The 19,225-nt window shown below is 38.0% G+C and overlaps 1 protein-coding gene across 3 annotated transcripts in view; it reads left to right on the top strand.

Annotated features, from left to right (window-relative positions):
• ITGA2 (integrin subunit alpha 2) overlaps positions 1 to 19,225 on the top strand; it is a 69,922-nt gene that overhangs the window by 22,775 nt on the left and 27,922 nt on the right. For 2 of the 3 annotated variants that reach the window (XM_074813715.1, XM_074813714.1), the window contains 11 exons: positions 4,182 to 4,291; positions 5,448 to 5,539; positions 9,301 to 9,415; positions 9,802 to 9,929; positions 11,020 to 11,168; positions 12,264 to 12,414; positions 12,818 to 12,983; positions 14,264 to 14,337; positions 15,791 to 15,929; positions 17,942 to 18,087; positions 18,816 to 18,959. In XM_074813715.1, the coding sequence (XP_074669816.1) occupies positions 4,182 to 4,291; positions 5,448 to 5,539; positions 9,301 to 9,415; positions 9,802 to 9,929; positions 11,020 to 11,168; positions 12,264 to 12,414; positions 12,818 to 12,983; positions 14,264 to 14,337; positions 15,791 to 15,929; positions 17,942 to 18,087; positions 18,816 to 18,959 (1,414 nt within the window). Of the gene's footprint in view, positions 1 to 4,181; positions 4,292 to 5,447; positions 5,540 to 9,300; positions 9,416 to 9,801; positions 9,930 to 10,182; positions 10,476 to 11,019; positions 11,169 to 12,263; positions 12,415 to 12,817; positions 12,984 to 14,263; positions 14,338 to 15,790; positions 15,930 to 17,941; positions 18,088 to 18,815; positions 18,960 to 19,225 lie in introns of those variants that run through there. The other variant, XM_074813716.1, reaches the window with a different exon arrangement.

A 19,225-nucleotide genomic window follows, 5' to 3' on the forward strand; every position in this document is an offset into this window, starting at 1 on the left:
CAGTTTGCCTTTTTCCTGCTTGGAGAAGCACCTCTGGCTTCTGTCTTCTAGGCCTTTAAGTTTGTCAGTCAAACTCTCTTGCCATAGCTCACTGTAGTTTTTGAAGTTTTGAGTCTTTTGTTCAAAGGATCAAAAGTTTTAGATGGTGATAAGTGTTTTAGGGTGTGCAGAGAAGTATCCATGAGAGTGAATTTCTGATCTTCATATCTATTTCATCGCTTCCTGTAATTGTAGGGAAAAGGGCCAGATGATTTTAGAGGAGGTCCTTTCTACTTTTATTTTCCTATTTCCTATTAGCCATCTTTGTGTTTAAAAAAAACACACTAAAGAGCAAATGCATGAAAAGAATAAAAAAAAAAAAACCCAAAACAAAACAAAAAAACCAGAAAATATAAAATGTGCTCTGCCAACAGCTGGAAATTCAGTCCTTCTCCATGAATTCTGATTTTGTTTTCTGCTACATCACATTTTGCCAGTTACTAGCTTTGTCATGGTGTAATTTCCCAGAAATAATTCCAGTTGCACTTTGATCTGCCACTCCTGCAGCCTGTGTGGTATGGCATTGCTGCTGAACTTTATTTGACTTCATGTACTTCCATTGCTTTGTATACAGTGTTGTAGACTGATCAAGGAGCTGAATAATAAAATCAGTGGCAATATTACATGCTAATCACTATAGTATTGTGTAAAGACAGTCTACAAGGACACGTAAGAAAGTTTCATAAAAATAAATATTTAACTCATGGCTGAAAAAGACCTTTAATACACTATACATGATACAGTTTATTTGGAAACAAGCATTTTCAAGTATTTTAGTACTCATTTCTAGCATTCTTTCCTTATGCATTCTGTTTCACTCTGCTTCATGTGCATCCTACTTAATCACAGTAAAAAACATTTTTGTAGTTAGCAGGATGCTAGCCAGATACTCTCTTGCTTTCTTAACTTCTGATGTTTCAGAAAGATACACATGCATTTTTCCAGAGCAGTATTGTGTAACTCTACTGTAATGGTTTATGTTAATCTTCAAAGGCATGTAGGACTTGCTGATTTCTAATATAGATTAAGGCTAGTATTAAGTTTAAGTAAGTCTCAGGATATGAGAGAAATAATAATTAAGTTATTTCCTAGGACCTTTAAGGTTGGCAATTAAAAGTAGAGGGCTAGGCTTGGCAGAAGCTGGTTAATAACTTTTTCTCAGGAGCATATTGATGGCAGGTTAGACTAGTTAAGTCAAATAAGGAAAGAGGCTTAATAGCACTGTACTTTTCTGAAAAATCAGTGTCAGTAATAGTCAGTTCTAAGTGTTAAATTCTGTGTATGGTGTGTCTTTTTTGGCCTACAGCATAGTTATGGCATTGAGATTCATGGACCCTACAAATCTACAAGCAAGGGTAATACAACAAAGGGGAAGGTAGTATAATAACTTTCAGTAAAGTATCAGGAGTGCAAGCTGAATTAAAGACAAAATTAAGTTTTCTTTGAGCACAGTTGGCATAGATTTAGATTTGTGTTTAAAATTAGAAAAGTTTGTTTTGTTTGGCTTATATTTTTCTGTTTGTACCATGCAACAGCTACAAGGTTAGTTTTAGGGTTAGCAAAAGTAAAATACAGTTGTGAATATTAAGTTCTAGAAGTGGATTGGGTATGAAGAGTGGTGGTTTCTTGGTATGACTGGATGTCTGTATTGGAATTAATGTTGAGGTTGGGGAAAACAGGAGTTTCAGAGCCCACATTACTGCTAAGCAGCATAAAGCCCGTGGAGTGATCACAAATATGCATGCTGAAAGGGAGAGAACTGCTTTTTTCTAAACTGTGGATAGTGTTTGTCTCTAGTTTTTGTCAATAGCAAGGATGAGGGTTGGAGTTAGGCATGGATTTGGGAACAGCTAGTGCTCAAACATGCTGCTTCTCCTCCTCTTCTGTCATTCTCACTTGGCTTATGACTGAAACTCTGCTTTGGACTTCAGGATAACCCATTGCTGCAGAGCAGTGCCAGTGTGGCACAGAGATTTGCAGTGACTTTTGTGACCAGATGGTGTGGTGCAGGGGGTATTTCCAAGATCTGTTAAAGGTCATTCTTTGACCAGCACCTGTCTTCCTGCAGGGACTCTGAAATACATTTGCATTCTGGGAAACTCAGAAAAAACATGCAAATACTTATAAACATACACAGTGCAACGTTCAGGTTGACAGTTAATGCTGAAAAGCTATTCCAGTTTCAGATATTACACATGCAGTGCTGCCATCCTTTTTAAAACTGTTTTCTGTTTCCACAAAAACTGGTAGCCCTTTCTCTTTCCCATCAGCCCAGTTAGCATTTTATGAATGTAAATAACTCTGCAGTACGTAACAATGGGGGAGACTGTAACACCATGTCTTCCTCCTGTCAATCACTATTGACTGGCTATAGCCCTCTGTGTCACTGTTAGTGTTTGCAGGTTGTATCATCTATCAGCACATGACCAGTGGAGTAGTTTCTCATGAGCTTTGGTTATTTGGTCCTGAGCTATGGTGGTGGTGGTTTCCACTGTGCAGAAAAGGCTATATTCCTCAGAAAATAACAAGAAGATCAGAGGCCTGCTCACAGCTGGTGTAAGATACACTGATTTTATGTAGAGAGGTATTTGTATGAACCTGAATTGCAGGCTTAGAGATGCAAGAAGTAAACAAAATCCTGTTCCTGCTGCCTGCTTAATCACTGTTTTTCCACAAAATAACTGAGAAGGAGGTAGGTATTTTTAAAATATTCCTACACAAAGAAAATAAAATCTGAAGTTACCCCCAACCAAACTGGTAAAACAGAAGTTTAATTGAGATGAAATAAACTAAAAGAATGCAGTTGGCAGAGTTTTCTTTGAGAAAGCTAAAAAGGACTCAAACTATTGCTTGTGCATCTAAAACTTCATATTTTTATCAAAGCCATTTTATTCAAACTAGTTATAAAATTGCAGCAGTACAATCAGACGATCCCTGGAAAGTTATTATGATATATTGTGGTTGCTTTGAAACATAATTTTGTAAAATGTGTTCTTCTTATAGTGCAAGGTCTTTGAATTAGCTACCTATAACATTTTAGAGGATGACAGTTTTGCTTTTAGCAACCTCTTGACCACCTAAAAAAAATAGTTTCTTAACAAAACTCCATATTCTGTACTGGGGTCCCATTGCTTGTCGTTTTACTGTCCCATAAATGCATTAATTACTACCATAGAGTGTTCTGTATGAAAGGAAAGTCATATCGATGCTGGAATAAATACCCACAGTCCCTACTTTCTAATAATCCGTTTCATTTTTTCATATCCCTTGAGGTAATCTTCCTATGTCTGTGTTTTGCCTTACCCTTCTTTCACTGCAAGTTAAACTGTATAAAGAACTGTACTTCTCTTCTAGCCCTATGTGTGCCTATACTGTCTGGTGGTTTCACTGTGAGTTGTGCTGAAAAATAGGTGTTCTTAAGCAGTATCCCCAGGGGGTGAATTAACTAGTTTTGTGAAGGCTTTCAGATAAAAAGGGGTCTTGAGGAGCAGATATTGGAGGGGAAACCTTAAGGCAGACAGACAAAGGAATGAGTCAGAGAAAGTGAATCACTTCGTATTGTAGGCACAAATTACCATAAGTCTTCACTTTCTTGTTCAGGATTAAAAACTTCATGCAGTAGACTGTTATCACCTGCTGTATTTTCTTTCTGACTCAGTGTTGTCAAGGTGTGGCAGTGTTCAAGCTCAGACATAAGGATTTGACTGTTGCTGAGCAGATCCTGTAGGAAATGCTTCTTAGCAGTTAAAAGAGTAACTTAAGGAATCAGTTAACCATTTAACTGACAGGACAATTTTTTTGTCTCTCAATCCCCAGAATATATATATTTCTAAATTCGTATGCATCTGTATGTAGTAATATCTTTGCTGTATTTCTTCCAACACTGCAACATAATGTCACAGAAACAACACTACACATATTTGAGGCAACCTAATCCCCAGAGGCTTCTCCACTGAAGCTGCCCCTGGTGAATCCAGTGTATTAAGTAAAGCTTCTGAAGAGCTCTGGAGAAAACTCCTGAGTGCCTTAGGTGCTATATGTGGTAACAGCTTCTTTACCTGTTACCTACACTGTGCAGTGCAATAATGCTGCTGGACTCTTCCAGTATCATTAAAGACCTAATGAAGTTCCTGTTACTTTAGGTTATTGATTGGTTCACCCTGGAGTGGCTATCCCACTAACAGAACTGGAGATATCTATGCATGTCCCGTTGATACGTCCAAAACCACATGTAAAAAATTGAATTTACAAGGTAAGTTGTAATGAATAACGTCCTGCTACAATTGTTCAGTTTTTCCTTGGTTTTGTACCAGGCCAATCTATCTTATTAAATCTCTTCTTAACTCTTTCTCTGCGTAATTTCAGTCTGTTGTGTGCATGTACGTGTGTGAGCATGCTGCAAGGACTCAGTGCCTCACACTGGTGAGACCCGTGTGTGTGTGAGTGAAAACTAGTGCCTGCTGCTGCAATTGGGCCAGGGGTGTGGGTGCCCTGACCTGTGGTCCCAGCTTCTGATGCCACTGGGATCTCAGCATCAGCTGCTGGAGCCGTTGGGGTCTTTAACCTCCAGTCATGGGGCGGGAACGGTGTGTGTCCCAAAATCAGCTGCTGGGGGGAACCAGGGCTCTATGTCAGTGAGGGGCTCTGTGCTGGCAGCTGGAGCAGGACCATGGGTCACAGCCCAGGGGGGCCTTGTGTGGGCTGCTGGGGGGGTGAATGTCTGTATCGTCCCCAAACCAGGTGTGCATGTGTGTGTGTTCACTAGCCAACTTTCAGCTGAACCAGCCAGCATAGGGGGGGCTCAGGTCCAGGTATCAGGTGGGTGAGGGGGGTCTGTGCCCGGGAGGACTTGCGAATGTGGAGTACACAAGGGATGAGAGTGTGAGTGGATATGAAGCCTTTCCTGTCTGTTTGCAAACTAAGTATAAAATATTTGGATACAGTGAAAATATGGGGCAGCAGAGTGTGCTGAGACGCCTACTTTATATTAATTTGTAGTGTGGAGCATTTCAGTCCTCCACCACCCCTTCCAGGTTTTTGTCTAAAGCCTGATACTGGATCAGAGGAATCTGTTGTCCTGAGGAATGTAATAGTAGCTGCTCAGCTGCAGCTACTCAGCCAGCCAAAAATACTCAATAGGTAGACCGTTTCTTCCTCTCTTTTGCCTTCAGCTCTATTGAGGGCAGGTACTCTAAATGGCCATGCTTAACTCACGTCTGTAGTTAATGGTTAGCAAATTTTTGACAAAGATTAGCTTTCATTTCTTTTGTCTCAGAACAGTATCCAGCCATTTGGAAAAGGCATTTTAGGTTCTGAGAAATCAAGCTTTCTAAAAGGAATTCTAATTTACTAGATTGCTTCTACATCTTTTTACTATTTTCTAATTACCTAATCTGTTTTTATTTCAGCTTTAATAAATATTGCAAATGTGACTGAGATAAAGGAAGACATGAACCTTGGCTTGACTCTGATACAGAATTCAAGAACAGGAGGATTTTTGGTATGTATCAAGGACATATTCAGTACAAACAAATTCCTGAGGGGAATGAAGAAACTAGAATTGTCCAAGCTGGATGTATTTTATTATGCAGCATAGATTAATAATGTCTTGCATATTTGAAAATATTCCATCGCACTGTCAATTACCTAGGGTCCAAAATCAGGAAAATAAATAATTCTCTACTTTGTTATTTATCTAAATATCTTATGGAAGGGCCCATAATTAATGATTCTGTAATTTAAGCCAGACAACATAGGTGAGAATATTTCCACCATGGACATCTTTAAGACAGTCTTATACAGTTCTGATTATGCTTTCAAAAGACAGTATGGGATTTCTCCTCCACCACACACATTTTCACAGTGACGTTAGGATTTCTAGCCCTGTGGATCTGTGATATGTTGATTTATTTGGTTAGTGAACTGGAGAAGGATGCATTTTCTATGTGTATATTCTGCAAACACTCTCCTTAAAGCCTGTAAAACAGATATCATAATTGAAAGGAAATAAATGCCTGTTTAATATGCTTTTTTATAATCTTAACCATAAGCATGAAGACTGTGGCAGTGTAGGTGTATTCCAGTTTGATGCATACATAGTAGGCATGTGCAGGAATTAAGTGAAACAATAAACTACAGACAAAAGAGCTTTGAGACTGACTTTAAGCTTTGTGTTTTTCTATGCATCTTCCTAGTAATCCTAGAAGTATTCAAATGTTTATTAACTTCATTACCATATAGCCCAGTTCACTGAAGTACATAAAAGTAGATCTAATTCCAGCCTTTAAAGCAGCTCTCTGAGTTAATCATAACTTCAAAATACAGCAACAGTGCTCTTTTTGATTGTTGTTTGAGAAGATACTGATTAAACAAATTTTATTCTCTCTCTTGGTTAATACTTTTATTTACTGTTAATACTGTCCCATGCATGTCCACTTTTAATCTGTATCTGTAATTTAAATTTGCACTGATTTAAAACATCTCATGCAGAAAAATTTGTAACTTCTAATAATATTTGAACCTCTCTCTGTTAAAAAGAATTTCCTGATTCATACATTGACTGACTCTACTGAAATGGCATAAAGTAACAAAAAACTCCCCAAGCTGAATGCTAAGATATATGAAGAGTTAGCCATGTCTTTGGCAATAGGACTTCTTTCTGACATAAGGAGAATGTGGTACTGGAGATAGGTGCTTATCTGTGACTCAGCCTCAACAGAAATCAAAAACCCCATGACTTAGTTATGTCAAGAATTGGACAACAAGTGGAGACTGTCTGCTCATAATTGCAAGCTGCTGCCAGCCAGGACTTTGCTCTGAGATGCTGTCTCTGGCAGCTGGCCTCTATGATGTGCTCTTTGGGTTATGCCTAGGGCTTCATCCTCCCAGTTCACTGTGCTCCTTCCTCCTGCAGCTGCTTCTCTCTTAGCCTCCATCTGCTTGCACCAGCCTGGGCTGCATCCCTGGGCTTCTTGACTCAGTGTGACACAACCTGGTGTGTCTGTGCCTCAGCTCCAGAGTCCTGTTGGTTCAGCAGTTTGATGCCATGTGATTGCTTCCCATAGGTGTCCTAAGTACAGGGCAGTCGTTTCAACATGCTCATTACATTTTCTGAGGCATGCTTAGTCCAGTTGGAAAGGTGCTTTTTTTCCAGATTGCTGATTTAAGTTTCTATCAGTTTGTTCTTGGGGCAGTGCTATGCCTTGAGATGAAATAAACAGTTCCCATTCCCTACATGTAAAATCTCCCTTCTGTATTTATCACCCCACAATCGTTCTCCTTTGTCCTTTGCCTTGCTAAACAAACACAGAGTTTTTTGGCTGAAATGTGCTTTCTAAAATACAGTTCTCAAATATGAATGACTGAATCTATGCTGCATTCCACATGAGTCTTTCCATGGCACTGTATTTGCTATTTCCCTGTCTCAACTGCAAGTGCTTCTTGTCACCCATCTTTAGGCCTTATTTGCTTTGCATGCTGGCTGCATGCTTATGGTCACCCCTGCAATCAGCCCCTGTCTGATCTGTCTGCTGCTCTCTCTTCCACTCCCAGTTTATGTCCACATTTCTTAACAGTAGTTCTTAGGAGCAAGTCTATATCCCTTTCTAATATTCCACTTTTCAAGTTAATTAGTTCTTGATATGTGATTTCCCAGTTTTCCCTTGCATTAATGATGCATCTTAAATTTCTGACCGTAACAATGCTAGAGCATGAGAGCTTTTTCCCTTTTTTTAAAGTGAAAATCAGTAAAGTTTATAGAACATTTCTGGGTTTTGTTCCAAGATTAACATCACAATTCTGAGTAACAACTAATACAGAAGAAAACTAGAAAATGGGCAAATGACATTGATCTAAAGAACTTCAAAAATAACTTTAAATTAAAGACTGGTAACTCTCCTCCAGCTTCATAGTTACCAATATGATGATTTATTTTGTACCTCTCACTGCTGTAAATACCCATTTTTTCCAGTAAAATTAATCATGCACCACAAGAGCACTTAAGATCAGATAACATAGTTATATTTCCTTTCTCTTGTCTAGAAAATCTGCCATCTTGTCAAATATGTTAGGATAGTTTGATGTGGTCTACCACTGGTAAACCAGTGTGTGAATTAGCTCAGTTTCCATTTACTTCTGCCTTTACCCATTTTTTTTAATATTCTTGAGAAAAGGATAATAATGCTCTTCATTCTGTCTTCCTAAATGAAAGTGGTGCATTTTCTGTTTTCCAGTCTCTCCTGACTGGATAGGGCAATCAGAAAGTGTATGTAATTAAACTATTTCTTTCAGAACTGTTGGACAGAGGTTATGGAGAGGTTCTGTTTTTTCCTTGAGTTCCTAACATGATTTTATTTTAGAAAGAAAATCCGTCCATCCGTCCCCCGTCCCCCCCCCCCGAAGTATCCTCATAACACAATACTGTCTCAGTATCTATCTTTTCTATGTAGGTACTTTTGTACCTATCCTTCTAATATCAGAGGTATGAGTGTCATGAAACCAGCTAGTTGAACTGGCTGAAAATGTTTCTTTTTAGAGATCATTATCAGCAAAAATGCAAGATTATTTTCCCCAAGAGGCAACAAAACACATAGCCAAGGGATATGTGAGGCCAGGACCAAACTTCTAGCTGCAGCTAAATAGGACAGTGCATGCGGTGGGGCAGCACCCTCACTGGAGATTAAGTTTAACTTGTAAATATTTTGGCAAAGTGCATTTCCCATGGGAACAAAGCTTCTCAAATTGATAAATGTGTGTGTCTACGCGCACTGATCACAAAACTCTTCAGTCTGGTCATCAGATTTACCGCAAGAAAAGCTCTTCTCTGCGTCGTCTCAGCGACCTGCATGCTCGTGGCTCTGATGCCACCTCCTGGTTAGTGGGAGTACTTCTCTGCACGCTTGTAAGGGATGTACAAATACCAACCCTAGTTTTAAATCAAGTTTATAGAGCAGGTGGCTTAAAGCAGCACAGAGTCCTTGCAGACCAAGTCACACTCCCTAGATGTTATAGCTGCACATAGTCTGGAGGGGCCAGCTTGCAGAAGGAGTCACTAGGATGATCATGAACAAAAAATCCTTTCAATGAAAGAGTCTATGAAAGGGGTGACACTATCACCGTGATTGCAAAGGATTTAGCCTGATAGTGCAAGAAGGCTCCTCTGATTCTGTATGCCTCTAGTCCTGCTTATTGTGCTTTTGTATGTGGATACAGTGAAACAAGTATTAGTTATTTTTATAGTTTCTTTTTGTTCTTATTTTTAAGACTTGTGGTCCCTTGTGGGCACAGCAGTGTGGAAGCCAATACTATGCAACAGGAGTCTGTTCTGAACTCAGTCCAAGTTTCCAGATCCTAAGAAGCTTTTCTCCTGCTGTTCAAAGTAAGGCAACATGTGCAAAATAGATTCAATTAAAAAAACCTATCAAATGAAATCAAGATACTTTGTGTCAGGGACTCATAATTTGGGAATTTTATAAAAAATTATGTGCAAAAAGCAAAGTCCTGTGATTCACACATAAGGACTGACAAATCATGATCCAATGCTGATACGAATATGGACTCACTCCTCTGAATTCAGAGGCATTGCACCAGCACAGGCTCAAAGTCTACCTATGCTTCTATTGAGTCCTCATTCTGGCAAAACCTTCCTGATCTGAAGCATTGTCTGTGTGAGGCCTAAATATGCACCTCTGGATTTAGCCACAGAGTTCTAAATATATTGAGACTGAAAGTGCATTTAATGTCTGCTTTTTGTTTTTGCTTTAGAGTGTTCCTCTGTCATAGATGTTGTGGTTGTTTGTGATGAGTCAAACAGCATTTATCCCTGGGATGCAGTGCGGGCATTTTTGAAAAAATTTGTACAAGGCTTAGACATAGGCCTTGACAAAACCCAGGTAAGTCAAAGATATCTGTGAGAAAGACAAAAAAAAAAAAAAAAAAAAAAAAAAAGTACGGTACCTCCTCCAAAGCCACAGATTATGCAGTTGTCCTGTATCTTTTACTGTTGTTTTTTTATCTCACAGCTAACCTATTTCAAAAGTGATTTTGAGTCAAAACATAAACCAACTGAAATAGAAGTCTAGGTTATATCTAGGGCAGTTAGATCTCTTTCGTGCATTAGGTGTAAAAGTATTTAGTCTGTGGGGATGTGGTAAAAGGAAAACAGATTTTTTTATGGGTTTTTCATATGACTCTTACTTTACAACTGCTTCATCTTTAAAATAGGAGTTTTTCCTGCTTGGTTACTATCTGATCTTTGGGTCCTTTTTTCCTTTTAATTTGATGATGTTAAAGAAAATTTTATTGTGATTTTTTTTTTTAAACATTTTCTGTCTTTACAGTTGTCCATTTTCCATAAACAGTTCTGGGAGCAAAGACTGGGGCAGTGGAAATCTCTCTCCCAAAGGCTGCCTTCTTCATTGGGCTACTTTGGAAGTGAGGTGCTTAAAAGCTAGACTTCCTGCTCAGTCCATTCTGAACCTCACCTTTAGCATCTTTTTTTTCTTTCATACTAAATATGCATCTTAGCATATGTCTTTAGCTTCACCTGTACTAAAAATAAACAGGACTTGCAGTGCTGTCGAGTAACTAACCTTTAGGATTTCCTTAGAAGAGATCAGATTGATGTGCTGTCAGCTTGTAGAATTTTTGCTATTTTCTCATTTTTCCCAGAGCTCCCTGTATTACTGCTATCCATCAGCTCTTCCAGAAGTAACCAAGCAAACATTTAATGCCTACTATTTCAGATTGTTTGCATTAACATATTGTAGTCCGTAATAAATGACATAAGGTGAAAGAGCATTTTAGCTTTCTTTGCTTTCCAAATGTGTTAATGTTAATTGGTTTTAAATGTGTTGAAAGAAAATCATAACCCTGTGTGCATCTGCAAATCTTTTACTCCAACTTGATAAATAAGTAAGCATCATGATTCTATGTAACTGATTGCAATGCATGATAATCTAACATAATTTCTTTATTGCATAGGTGGGTTTAATTCAGTATGCAAATGATCCCCGTGTAGTGTTCAACTTGAATACATATCAAACAAAGGATGAGGTTGTTAAAGCAATGGAGGAAACATATCAGAAAGGAGGAGATCTCACTAATACTTTCAAAGCTATTGACAATGCAAGGTAAAACACATCGATGATTACTGTGCAACTATTGTAACTTACCTTACAAGGCAATGAGCACATCCTGAATTTCATTCCCACTGGGAGTGCATGTGCTTGGAGCTCCTGAGGAGGTTCCCAATGCCACACAGAATCCCTCAGGTACATTTACAGTGCCCCATGCAGAACAGCACAGGGATATGTAAATGAGAATTGCTGAAAAGCATGTCTTTAACCATTGGGTTGAAGTCTACACTAAAGTAGTTCTGGTACCCAACAGCTATCACAGGGCTATCACAGATGTCTAAAAATGACAGTACATCAAACAGCATGGACAGGCTTTTAGGAAAGATATAAAATCATTGAAAGACATAAAGTGGTATTCGGTGGGACCAGTAAGATTTGTGTTTGCAGGTCAGGCTTTGGTTGACTGCAGAGAAAATAAAATCTTTTGTCTGTTGTCAGTTTGTCACTGCAGCAACAGCAGCATGGAAAAATAGGAAGAACTTAAAACAATGCTATGACTCTAAATACGTATACAAACCAGGTCTGTTTCTCAATAGGAAGATGCTATTTTGCGGTTGAAGCAAGGATAGGACTCTAAGCCAAAGTACATGCTGAATCGGATGGCCTTGAAAATTTTATTTAGGAACAGACTCAGCCTTCAATGGAGCCAATATTTGCAGTAGTATTAAGGAACCTATTATTAATACTCCTCTCCCTTTTGTTTGAACTTGGTGGAGCCAATTCCTGGCTACTCTGGTGTTACAGAACATGAATAGTTCCAACAAAAAAGTTTTTCTTTAGAAACATTTGTAAAAAATAAAAAATGCTGTTTTCCCCAGAATGTATATTTTTGAGAAATACCGTCCAGTCCTACTTGGGCTTTTTTTCCTACTTCCTTGATTACATTTCTGATGGCTCTTTGAGCAGTGCTTTGAGAAGCAACTATCAGAAGCATAATTGAAAGTTCTTGCTGTAGATTGTTAATTTACAAATAAAAAAACCCTACAGATGCCTTGTTCTAAGTCAGCAACAGACATATTCGCTACAGTACATATACTGAATTCCATGCATTATAAATTGACATTTGATAAAGTCAATATCTTATAACAGACAGTATGCCTTTTCACCTGAATCGGGAGGACGTCCGACAGCCACAAAAGTGATGGTTGTTGTGACAGATGGTGAATCACACGATGGCTCCAACTTGAAAACAGTGATAGGTAAATGCAATGAAGATAATATAACCAGATTTGGCATTGCTGTAAGTAATACTATAATTATTGATATTTTTGAAAGATCATTTTGTTGTGTATGTATGAAAGTGCATATTCTATACATAAGATGTATATAATGCATGCATTGTTACACTGGTGGGACTGAAACTAGGAGAAACTAGTGGAACGTTGGTCTTCTTTAACTGGCTGAAAAAGGAAAGCCAGTATTATCTGAGCAAATTCAGTGGTTTTCTCCTTTGCCTTGGTTTATATATTTTTCCTATCTGAATAGTCCCTTGTATAGGAATACAGTCTGATAAGCAATTCAGTAATCTGTATGAAGGTAATTTTTTTTTTAATATGTAGAATACTTACTCAAATAATACAGGAGGAAATGGAGTAACACCATCATTTCCTTCCCTCTTCTTATTTTGTTCTTTTTTACCCAAGGTTTTAGGATACTTAATCAGGAATGAACTTGATACTAAAAACTTAATTAAAGAAATCAAAGGAATTGCTAGTCATCCAACAGACAAGTATTTCTTTAATGTGTCATCTGAGGCTGCACTACTGGAAGAAGCAGGAACACTTGGAGAGCGCATTTTTAGTATAGAAGGTAAAATACTCAATGTCTCTGAAAAATTAGATCAGATTCTCCCAGATGATGAGCTAAGGATTTTATTTCGCTTCGCCTCACTGTAGTACTGTGAAAACAAGGGGAGCTGGTGCTATGGGGCTGCTCCCCAGGAGGGCTCTGGTTTGCACAGCTGGTTCCCCCAGCTACCCCCGCCCCTAATAAGCCTGAGCTTCAAGTTAGTTTCTGCAGTTTGTGGGAAATATTATCCAGTTGCTGAAAATTTCAGTCATCCTGGGCTTCAGGCATCCACTGGGGCTTGTCCGTATGCATCTGCATGTATTTGGAGCTATTACCATTGGAAGAGTACAGGTATCTTACGCTTATCAGATTCACCTGTGTGAAAGTTAAGCAAGTGTAAATTTAAAAAGCAAATCAGAAGACTAGATTACTGATTACAAAACTGAAAAGCTACAGTAATGCAATCTGAATGGCGTCTACCAGGCTCTGTCCCTAGCATCATCCACAGTCCTTTGTGTACAGTTTGGAGGAGGGTACTGTAGAGGCAACTCAGAGGCACTTTGTCACCCCCAAAAGCCAGCTTTTTAAAGTCAAATTGCTTGGGAGGCTTGTGTCCTGTCCTCAGCCCTCCCTAAAGAGCTTTTAATGGCTGCAACTTTCCTGTGTTCAGGATGAAATCTTCCCTTCTCTTTCATCTCTTGTCTATTCTTTACTAGGCCCATGCTGCTAATCAAGTCAAGGTGATCAGTTGAGCTCCCTCTCCTGTGTTTTGCTGAGTACTCCCGTTGAACTCCCTTTTACTCAAGTGCCATCCGTGTAGTTTAGGAAGTATTCCCGGATGTCACATTATTTTTCAAGACAATTGCAACAGTTTTTATAAGTCCTATATGACAATAAACATTCATATTCTTTTTGAAAGTTGTGAATATACAGTTATTAAAGCTGCTAATTTCAGTGTATTTTAGTGTTTCTGAGAAACATAAAAACATATTAGCTACAGTGACAAGACTGTACAGACTGATTCAAGCCATCCTTATTATGATCTTCTGCCTTTTCTTTTGGAAAAGACTCATAGCATTGTGGCTCCATCTTATCAATTTGCCATTAAATACTCCTAATATTCTAGAATTCATTAGCTCTCAGATTTCTGTTGTTTGTAAATGTTGGAAATGCTTTAGCACAATTGGTGGATTTAGAAAAAATAACGTACAGTCCCTATGTAGCTATACTCACAGACAGCAAGATTGGATCTCTTGTATGGTTCTATAGGGCTAACAATATGTGAATGAATCTTTTACCAGGTACGGATCAAGGTGATACATTCCAAATGGAAATGTCACAGGTGGGCTTCAGTGCATATTACTCACAAAAAAAGGTATGTGAATTTAATTATTTAATTATATAAATAGATGTAATTATGTAGACATGAATACATAGCAGTGCAACAAAGTAAGACTAATAAAACACAATGACCAGTTTTTAAGACTTTTTTTTTTTTTACAAGCAGGAGAATGTCAAATTATCCTCTTCTTTTATTTTTAACTTGAATACCACAAAAATTACTTCTAATAGATGGTGTATATCTCTAAAATGAAAAAATACACATTAATATGTAGAGTTGAGTAACAGTTTCTTTCATGTAATGATTTTGAGATGTGTTAATCCAATGATTTGTCATTTCTGAGTTCATGTAGCATGAAATTCAATTGCTCCAAGCTAATATTTTGCAGTTGAATAACTCAGAAGATTTGAAACCATATTGTAAAGCTGGTATATTTCTAGGCAGGCACCAAGATATAAATAAATTAAGTCTGAGAAGAATTTGTCTAATTTTTATAAAGTTAGTAATATTTGTTTAAAGCATATGTCACTTAGAAAATAAGAATAACAAAACAGATATATTTTTCATGCTGATCAATTTTAAGATTATCTTGACCACGTAGGTCCTCTTTATAAAATTCAAATGTGGTTCAAGCAACTTTCAACTGAAAAGACACAAAGGTTGTTTCTTTCTCATAGCCCTTGAAGATGAATGAAGTAATTTTTAAAAAGTCCTCTGTATTTGCGCAAATTTAAGTTTTAATTTGCCAAACACTTGGTGTTAGGAAATGGCAAAAATTGTGAAAGATTTTGGGGTTTCTTCAGGAAAACTACATGCCCTATTTTTATTGCAGCTTTCTATAATGTTATCTGAGTTCAATAAAGAATTTTAATAATGTGAATAATACAAACTATGGTTGTTTTCCGCATACAAGTCTAAGTAGTTCTGTATTAAGTATTCTGTATAATAAGCCAATTTAATTTGGATTTTAGATTTAACTGTTCTCTCAAGGACATCTCCTTACTTAAAGAATGAAATTTTGTATCTTTTTCCATCAGCTTTTGTGTGCTGTTGTTAGCACTTTTGTCATCAAAAAGGGGGCTTTAGCTTTTTTTTTTGTTTTTACGGTTTTGTTTGTGTGATCCTCAGTCTTCTGAGGATCATAAGTGCATAAAAGCATAGACTTGGCAAGCCCAGCTCCAGGGTGGACAGGCTTAGGAAATTATCACAGTGTTTAAATAAACACATTTTATCTCGAGTTGCAGTGCCATGGGAGCTAAAGCAGTCACTTACCCTCTTGTAGTAGAAGGGTGATGATCCTTCTGGACAGGGCAGTAAAGTCCTGCAAGTAAGTGGTAACTGTAAGCAGCTCCAGTCAACTGCTTGCAGTCATTAGACTGTACATCACTGCCTTAAACCCAGTGATGTAGGAAATTACGTATGGTAACTTTGCTCACACTTTTTCTAAAATAAGTAGTTCTAAAATGTTGATTTTTATTTTTTAAAGGATGTTTTGCTGCTGGGTGCTGTTGGGGCCTACGACTGGAGTGGAACAGTAATTCAGGAGTCTTTAGACAGAGTTACCACTTTTCCAAGTCATGTGTTTGAGAAGATTCTACAGGACAGAAATCATAGCTCTTACCTAGGTAAGGGGCTGAAATACAAATCTGGAAATATATCAAACCTTTATTAAGATACTAAAGAACTTGGAAAATTCTGCTCTAGCCAGACTCCTGTTAAGAACTGATTTGAGAATATAAAAAGAATTTTACATCCAAAAGGATTTTATTTACTGGTCAACAGTTCATGAATGAAATCTTTTTTATTGTGTTTTTAAAATGCTACTCATATCAATGTGATAAGCTGAAAAAAAATCAGGTTTTGTCACAGAGATATAAGAAGTCATGGGATTTGAAAAGACTGCTTAGTGTATCATACTGATCATTATGGGTACCTTCTTTTAATATTTGTATGTACTTCCCCATTTACGTGTGGATGAGAAGTTGATTGACTTGCTATTGTTTCATCTGTGCTTGCTCTTGTCTTGGCCCTTCCCAGTCCAGTTTAGAGTTTTAGGAATAATGCTGCAGTTTGACAGACATTTTGTTTATAAACCCCATATATTTTCTGATGCATGTTTTTGTGACCTAACAAAGCCAGTCGGTTTGTCTTCTCAGTTCATTGAAATGTTTTCTGCACACTTACAATATGCCTGCTCTGGCAATTCATCCCTGAATAATGCTACTACATTAAGCACCTATGACTTTTGTATCCTTGAAGTTACTTAATGAGATGCTATTTTTGCAACTAACATTGTTTTTTTCCCTATGGTTTAGCATTACTTGCATCCAACACAATGAATAAATCTAAACCTAACCTAATAAGCAGTAGCTCTCTTGCATGTGTGACTTCCCATTCCTCCTTTTTTCTAGAATAATTCTTAAAAGGTCAGGTCATTTCCTTTCAGCACTTCTCCACACGGCACTTTTAGAGTATTGGTCTTAATGTTTTTGGAGCAAACAATGTTGTTGCCTTTTCTGTCCTTTCGTTTCCTTTCCACCTCCTTCTGTCCCATACTAAGAGCTCTCCATATCAGCTCTCTCACCAGCCTGGGGGAGCCCAAGCTAAAGGGACTACTAGCACGTCACAGCTTGCTAGACTGGCCCCTGTTCTGCACTGTACCCTCTCATTTCAAATGGCTATATGCTGTATTAATTAGGAACATGTGGCCTTAACTTGCAGAATAAAATCTTGGTTTGTTGTTGGTTGTTGAACTTCTAGTCTCCAATGGCGTTCCCTCCCTAGAAAAAGTGTTTCAATACAAATCTGAATTAAACTGATGTATGTACTGACCAAGGCATAATCCTCTTAGACTGTGGTTCTTACATTGTCCTGCAGCTTGCTAAAGACCTGCATATTCTGCCTGATCACTGGGATTTTGTTATTCAGTTTAACTATAGTCTTTATAAAGGATAATTTTGTTTTCTTCTGTTAAAATAAATTTGCTGTAATTAAACCACAGAAATGTAAAATATGTAGTAATGCTAGATTTATAGTGCTAATACATGTTTAAAATATTTGCAGGTATTAAAAGATGTTTCCTGAAAGCAAATAATGTTAGAATAAAGGGAATGAGGATTAAAATGTTCAAAGAACTTCAATCAATCTAAGCCCTTCAGCTGACAAGCTATTAATGTAGCCTGTTGTATTCAGCCAAAGCACTGGGCTCTGGTTTGGTGAGCTGTGAGAAAATGCACTGCAAGCTTTGCAGAAGCTAGGTGTTCCTCCCTAGTTTGAAGGCTGGCCCAAACGTTCATCTCATGTTTCTCTTTATTTTTTCATTCCAAGGACACTGTTTGCACTCTTTTTCCTATCTCCACAAGCATGACATTCTTGTGGTCTACGTTTTACTGAATAAGCTAAACTATTGTCCATGCTATTCTGCAAGCCTGCTTCAACTTGATCTGTGTGTCATTGTTCTCTGCAGAAGACTATTGCAAATTTTATGCATATGTGGCAGCTTAACTTCCCGTCTGGAAGCATCAGTCTCTGCAACTAACATACCAGATTGATTCATCCTCTGCCTTTATGGATAACCAACTGCCGACTTGTAGTTAATGGTCTCTCACACATGTTAAATGTTGGCTTCTCTCCCCAGGTTATTCTGTTGCTGTTCTCTCAACTCAGAGCTCTGTCTATTTTGTTGCTGGTGCACCAAGATCCAACTACACTGGCAGAGTAGTGGTTTATGATGTTGACAATGATGGTAATATCACAATTGTTCAGTCCCAGAGAGGCGAGCAGGCAAGTATATTTTGGTCATGAATGCAGATTTTGCAGGCATCTGTTTTTATTGACACAGCAGTAAATTGCAATGTATTTGCTTCAAAAATTCCACTTTCTTGCAATGCCTTTAGAAACCATCTGAACTTTGCCACTAGACTATTTCAATGAGGTTAACTGTAACTTTTAAACAGTATTTTTAGAAAGTCATCTAATTAGTGGTAAAAGATAATATGCAAAGCTACTTGATGTATCATTCTGTCAGCTCTTCCCATTGAGAGAGACTCAGTGAGCTTCACTCTGCCTGAGAAGTTGTGAAGTAGATAGCATCAAAAGAGAAATTTGGAAGCTGCTTTGGAAGAGATTTGGAAAAGAGCAGTGAGTTTAGATGGGTTTGGTTTTGTCTGTTAGTAAGACAAATCTGAGACTAAGTAAGAGATTGGGTAGTTTCATGTACCCAGTTTAATATATAAAAATATACCAATATACCTCCCATAGTTTATTCCCTGTTTGCATTCTTACTCCCGCGTGGTAAAGCCATAGCAGCAGCTACTGGGCAGAAACAATGGACACATGGTGATGATATGATTCTTCAAACACTGGAGTATGTTATAGAGTAATTTCATTCCAATGGGAAGTTTCATTCATTAGTATTGGACTATTTCTGGGTGTAATTTTTCTGAGTCAGGTGCTTAACATTATGCTTTACAAAATCCACAGACAAATGTGACTCTTACTACTGATTTCAGATTGGCTCCTACTTCGGCAGTGTGGTGTGTTCAGTAGATGTTAACAGAGATTCTGTGACAGATGTGCTGCTTGTGGGTGCACCAATGTTTATGAATGACATGAAGAAAGAAGAAGGGAGAGTATACATGTTTTCCATCACAAAGGTAAGAATGGCACTGTAGGAAAGCTGGAATCAGCTTCCTGCCTCTCCATCCATGGTCAGTGCTGATATTTTCAGTTGCAGCTGGAGGGACTTACTGTTGTTCCCTGGACTACAGTTTTACCAAGAAAAAAGCAATCCAAACAGCAGTATTACTTAGTGGCAGTGACAGTTCTGTTAAATCAGAGGGTGATCAGAGCAGTGATCCGTGGCCCCACAGCCAACTGGTGCAGCAGACTCGCTCAAGCTGGCATTGCTCAGGGCTAGCTT

Source organism: Strix aluco, chromosome Z (assembly GCF_031877795.1).
Source record: "Strix aluco isolate bStrAlu1 chromosome Z, bStrAlu1.hap1, whole genome shotgun sequence".
NCBI classification, from domain to species: Eukaryota; Metazoa; Chordata; class Aves; order Strigiformes; family Strigidae; genus Strix; species Strix aluco.